Genomic DNA, 6,280 nt, shown 5'->3' with positions numbered 1-6,280 from the left:
CTGTCTCGAAAAACCAAAAAAAGTTGGCTCAGCAAGTTAAAAACATTAGCTATCCTTCTAGAAGGCCCAGATTCAATTCCCAGCACCCAAATGCTAGCTCACAACTGTCACAACTCCAGCTGAAGGGGATCTGATGCCCTCTGCCCTCTTCTGACCTGTGAAGGCACCAGGCACTCATGGTGCACAGACATATACACATGCAAAACGCTCATCTATGGGATGGGTTTGTTTGTTTGTTTTGTTTTTTACAGAAAGGTGCACATGTCAGCATACAGAGATATAAACAAGAGAGGCCCCAGAGGTTGGGCACTTCAGGCTTGTGATCCCAGCTGAGGCAGGAGGATCAAAAGCTCAAAGAATGACTGGGCAACTTGGGCAGACCCTGTCTCAAAATTTTTTAAAGCACTTGTCTAGCATGTAGCAGTGGGGGAAAAAAACAGTGCCTCCAGTGGCTGAATGAACAGCAGGCGTGCATCAGGAACACCAAGCCCCAGCCCTCTGCCCCCACAGGCAGGCAAGCAGCCAGATACCCCACAGACACCTCTATAAGCCTGGCAGCAGAGGGAGACATGCGTGGCATGCTGGCGTAGAAAGAACCCCGAGACCGGGAGATAAATAGGTCACCCCCTAACTCAGGGCCTCCTGCACTTTCTCAGTCTTTCTAAAAACACTGGCCATCTTCTAAATAAAGATCTCAGGCTGCAGGACTGAGAACCACGACATCCTTTCACAGACCCAGGAATGCTTCACTTCCTGTGGCCTAAATATTTGTGCTGATCTTGGTGTGGTGGTGGGGTTTTTGTTGTTTGTTTTGTTTTGACTTATATTTATTTTTGAGACAGAGTCATATACTGTAGCACAGACTGGACCTGAATTCTAGAGACTTCTCTTGCTTTTTGTCCCCCAAGTGTTGTGCTTACTGCTATGAACCAACTGAATCATGACAGCTATATGGGCAGATGTTTCTCCCTGCCTCTCCCCACCTTCTCATGAAGAAACTGAGTTTTCTCCAACCTAAGCCAGGAGTCCAAAATAACTCATCGGTTGCTAAGGGGTGAAGACTGAGGGTATGTCAAGGTCTACTGGACTCTGGGTTCTGCTTAACACAGCAGGAACAGGCAGTGCACCCCAGCAGAGGCACAGAGAGAAAAGATAGCCCAAGACCCACTAAGACCCAAAGCCAGATGAGATGTTTGATCACATATTCTGAGACCCCAAGACCCTGCAGCAGGGGTCTTGTTCAAGTTCAAGGATGCTTTCTGAGATCTTCAGAGGAAGGGACACATAGGCCAGGACAGACAGACCCTGTCTCTCTGGGATGATGGCCAAAAGTCACTAGGCCAGCACAAGACATGAACAAGGAACAGATTATCCTTGGTGAGTGGGGGAAGGCACACAGCCCTATCAGGCTGGCCCTAGGGCTGTGGGGGGAGGGGAGAGGGCAAGAGGGCTGGCAGGCAGTGAGTTTCAAGGGCTAAAGAAATTGCCACACTGTCAAGGGCAGGGTACATTTTTGCCTAGAGGTTAAGTGGACTATGATGTGCCTCCAGCCTGGCAGGGCACTGAGTGAGAGACAAGGACATCAAATAGCAGGAGATATACTTCTCAGAGCATTTCAACAAGCCAGTGCACTAGCTCTCTGTGAGGCCTCAGTGGAATCCTTCTCAGAGCACGAAAGGATAGGAATACTGAGGCTTTGAGAGATGAGGACCAAGGCTGGATCGAGCACCCTAACCATTGCCTGCTGCTTGCTTGTATCAAACCTGAGAGCCTTGAACGTCTGGGAAGGCCACCTGGTATTAGAGGTGAGCCTATTCTAGGACCCAGGCAGGAGGGGGGCGGGGAGCTGGCATCTGTTTGCAGGTGAGTCCAGTTAGCCTTGTCTATGCCCAAAAGGAAGGAAGCGTCCAAGCTCACCATCATATCCTACCTGTCTCTATTCTATTGCTGGCCACCAATCCTGCTCCACATTCTTGAGCAGGTAGGTTATCTGCTCTTCCACCCTGGCACCTTAGGCCTGATATCCCGGCTTTCCAATCCAGGCTCTCCTCTCTTGTGCAAGCCAACCCTACCAATTGGCCTGAGCATTCTCTCGTCCCACTTTGACCTGGCTGTGTTCTCAGAACCAGGCAGCACTATAGCTCACTCTGCCTCATGTCCTGTTTGTCCCACCCCGGCACATCTCTGTGGGATCCCACGCAGCCTGGCATTGGGCAACCCCACAGTGAACATCAACAATATTCCAAGCTTCAGTATCTGCTCCTTGCGGAGCCTGGGCAGGGACCTTCCTGCTTTGGCCCCGACCTCCCTAGGACATCCTTGACCGCTGTCCACATACAGCGCTGCCCACAGCCGGCACACCTGGGGGGGTGCCCGCGACCATACTTTTAGATGCTCGCAGCGTTCCAGGCCCGGGAGTCTCCTCTCTGACCCAGGTCCTTTCTCGTTCCACCCACGGAGCCACGCATCCTCTCGAGCCGCCTGGTCCAGGGGATCCACTCATCCCACCTTGGACACCTTCGCGGGCTGGCTGGATCGCAGACCCCGGCGTGGGCCGGGCTCCATGCTCCGCAAGCCTCGCTTCTAGCCCTGCTGATCTGGTCGCCCGCGCAGTGGCCGTCACTCACCCGGAATCCCATCGCTGGGGAAGGGCAGCGTCTCCTTTCCAGGCGGCAATACAACCAAACCAGGCCGCTGGGTGGGGAAGGCGTGGCTTCAGTCCGGCCAACACAGCTCTGACCAATGAGCGTCTCCATATCGCTCCGCATCGGCTAGGCCCTTGGCCAATGGGGTGAGCTACGTGATCACGCCGACTCCGCCTACCTCGCTTTTCGCTCCGCCCCCTAAGTGTGGTTGCAGTGTGGAATGTCCTCTTCTCTCCTCCGATTGGTCACTAGGATTAGACAGACACACGGACACTCTAAAAAGGCGGTGGAGTTAGTGGATACCTGGGGCTTTCTGGGAAGCAGCTGCTTAGAGAGTCTCTGCCGCACGCTGGTCCTCAGCGTTGTTGTCACTGGGATGTCACATCTGATTACCAAACTCCTGCGCTACACATACTCTCACACCAACAGGCACACACGCATGCACGCACACGCACACGCACATCTACAACCCTTATTTATGCATGGTTTGGTTTGGTTTCTTGGTTTGGGATTTTTTTTTTTTTTTTTCTCGAGACAGGGATCTATGCTTTGGAGACTAACAGGTTTTGTATGTTTGTTTTTTTGGTTTGGTTTGGGGTTTTGGTTGGTTGGGTTGGTTTTTTTTGTTTTGGTTTGGTTTGGTTTGGTTTTCGAGACAGGGATTCTCTGTGTAGCCCTGGCTGTCCTGGAACTCACTCTGTAGACCAGGCTGGCCTCGAACTCAGAAATCCACTTGCCTCTGCCTCCCGAGTGTTGGGATTAAAGGTGTGCGCCACCACGCCTGGCGAAGTGCTGGAATTATATACAAGCATGTGAAACTCTGCCCAGCTACATCCAAATTCTAAATTAGTAAATAATCATTATTTGAATATCAGGGGGAAAAAAATAAAAGGCCAAAGTGAACTTTTTTGGTAAAAGGTGCAGGTAGTGCCTATATAGGCCAGAAGAGGGCGACCTCTGATCCCCTGGAACTGCAGTTACAACTGTGAGGGATTCTGTGGGTGCTGGGAATTGAACCCTAGTTCTCTGCAAGGACAATACACTGGGCTTACCAACTGAGCCATCTCTCCAGCCTCCAGTTACTGATCCTTTTCAGCCAGTGTGAGTTACTGAATGAAGACATGCAATTAAAATGGCTTTAACAGGACAGAGCTGGATGCTGTCTGAATGGTCACTGGCCAGCTACAGACAGATCCTGACAAGTAAGTGCAGAGTGAAGAGGAACAATTTTGTATACAAGACTGTGAACACAGACACTTGGGGCTTGTGACTTACCGGTGTGTAGTTACAGAGCCTGTTAATGTGAGGTCAATGGTAGGAGACTGGCAATCTCCTGAAGTTTTTTTGTTTTGTTTTGTTTTGTTTTCAAACTCCACATATCTGGGCCCCGCCTGCTCATAGGACAACACCCAGATGCCTGAACAAACACCCAGATGGCTCAGGTTCACCCCTGCACAGACAGATGACAAAGCAAAAGGACCAGCTGAGGAACAGTTCTGGGTGAAAAGATGAGGTTTTTATTTAATATTATTTAGTTATTTTATGTATTCAAGTACACTGTAGCTGACTTCAGACACACCAGAAGAGGGCATCAGATCCCATTACAGATGGTTGTGAGCCACCATGTGGTTGCTGGGAGTTGAACTCAGGACCTTTCAGAGGAGCAGTCTGTCAGTGCTCTTGACCACTGAGCTATCTCTCCAGCCCAAAGCTGAGGTTTTAACAGGTGTGGTGATGCACACCTTCAATCCCAGGACTGGGAAGGCAGGAGCATGTGAATCTCTAGGAGTTCTAGGCCAGCCCAGTCTGTATAGTAGCCAAGGCTACATAGTGAGACCCTGACTGAAGAGGAAGAGGAGGAAGAAGGGGGGAGGAGGAAGAAGAGGAGGAGGAAGAAGAAGAAGAGGAAGAAGAAGAAGAAGGTAGAAGAAGAAGAAGAAGAAGAAAAAGAAGAAGAAGAAGAAGAAGAAGAAGAAGAAGAAGAAGAAGAAGAAGAAGAAGAGGAGGAGAAACAAACAAATTTTGAAGGGTTGGAGACATAGCTCAGTGGTTTAAAAGTGCTTGCTGTTCTTTCAAGACATAGGTTTGTTCTTAGCACCCAAGTCAGCTCACAAAGGTCTGTGATTCCAATTCTACAGGATCCAATATCCAAATTCTGGACACCTCAGGCACTGCACACATGGTACACAGACATAAATGCAAGCAAAACACCCATACTCATAAAACAATAATTAAAAACTAAGAAAAGCTGGGCAGTGGTGGCACATGCCTTTAATTCTGAGTTTGAGGCCAGCCTGGTCTACAGAGTGAGTTCCAGGACAGCCAGGGCTACATAGAGAAACCCTGTCTCCAAAAACCAAAAACCAAAACCAAACAAACAAACAAAACAAACAAACAAACCAAACCAACTAAGAAAAAATAAATGTTATTTAAAAAGATGAATCTCTGAAGTAGGAGCAAGAACAGATGGAGTCAGATACCAAATCCTATTTCCTAAGCCGCAGGGGAACCAGTGGAACCAGGAGTATATGCAGCGCATCTTCCTGCCTTCCGGGGACTGAGGGACTGCACTCAGGGTCAGGGCATGCCCATGTTCTAGAGCAGCCCATTTTCTCCACCTGGCAGAAACACGAACTTCGACCTTGTATCAGCCAGGGTTCTCTAGAGTCATGGAACTTAAGGGTAGTCTCTAAACAGTAAGGGAATTTGTTATGGTGACTTACTGACTGTAGTCCAACTCCACAACAATGGTCAGCTGTAAGTGGGAGGTCCAAGGATCTAGCAGTTTCTCAGTCCCAAAAGGCTTATAGATTCCAACAGATGTGCTGGCAAGTAAATGCAAGCAGGCAAAGAAGAGCAAATCTTCCTTCTTCCAGTGTCCTTACGTAGGTCTCCAGCAGAAGGTGTGTACCACCATGCCTGGATCTGGGACTTGCTTTGTCCCAGGCTGACCTTGAACTCAGATATCTCTTTGCCTGAGTCTCCTGGGATTCATAGCCTCTATGCCTCAAGATCTCCAGGCCAAAATCCAAGTCAGAAACTTGTATCTCCAAATCCTCAAGGCCTGGATCACAGGTGAGCCTTCCAATTCTAGATTGTAGTTCATTCCAGATAAAGTTGACAACCAGGCAGGAATAGTCATTACGAACCTCCCAACTAAGAAAGCTCATGCTTGGCTTGAGAGCCTTCTCCCTGCCTGTGAGCTCTCTGTCCTGTCCACCCTTCTCTCAGCCAGGTGAGGAAACAATAGGGCCTATCCTTAGTTTAGTGGCCCTGCATTATCTATCACCAGGTCAAGGCAGAAGAAACAGGTCAAGAAGAAACAGGTTGATGTCTAGAAGCAGAGGAAGACAGGGGAATTGAGAGAGGGACCAGAGACAAACTTCAAATAAAGGGAACGTGATGGAGGGGGAAAGACAGTGGCAGGGGACAAGGGGACAGGCAGAGAAGACAACTGATATTAGAGCACTACCACACAGTGGTGGGGTGACAAGGACTAATCAGATTTCCCATGTTTTAAAACTGCTAAGGAGCCAGGCGTGGTAGCACACACCTTTAATCCCAGCACTCGGGAGGCAGAGGCAGGCAGATTTCTGAGTTCGAGGCCAGCCTGGTCTACAAAGTGAGTTCCAGGA

General features: G+C 49.4%; 1 protein-coding gene across 4 annotated transcripts in view; it reads right to left on the bottom strand.

The window, feature by feature from the left end:
• Miga2 (mitoguardin 2) overlaps window positions 1-2,692 on the bottom strand; it is a 20,129-nt gene extending 17,437 nt beyond the window's left edge. The window contains exon 1 of one of the 4 annotated variants that reach the window (XM_021154840.1): window positions 2,628-2,692. Coding sequence is in view for 2 of the 4 variants with exons in the window: in XM_029468820.1 (XP_029324680.1) it covers window positions 2,362-2,503 (142 nt within the window). In the remaining 2 variants the exon portion in view is untranslated. The other 3 variants (XM_029468820.1, XM_029468825.1, XM_021154832.2) reach the window with 3 other exon arrangements.
• Between the last annotated feature and the right edge of the window lie 3,588 nt (window positions 2,693-6,280).

This window comes from Mus caroli, chromosome 2 (assembly GCF_900094665.2).
Source record: "Mus caroli chromosome 2, CAROLI_EIJ_v1.1, whole genome shotgun sequence".
NCBI classification, from domain to species: Eukaryota; Metazoa; Chordata; class Mammalia; order Rodentia; family Muridae; genus Mus; species Mus caroli.
The sequence above is the reverse complement of the archived record's forward strand: the minus strand, read 5'-3'. Positions and strand labels throughout refer to the sequence as shown.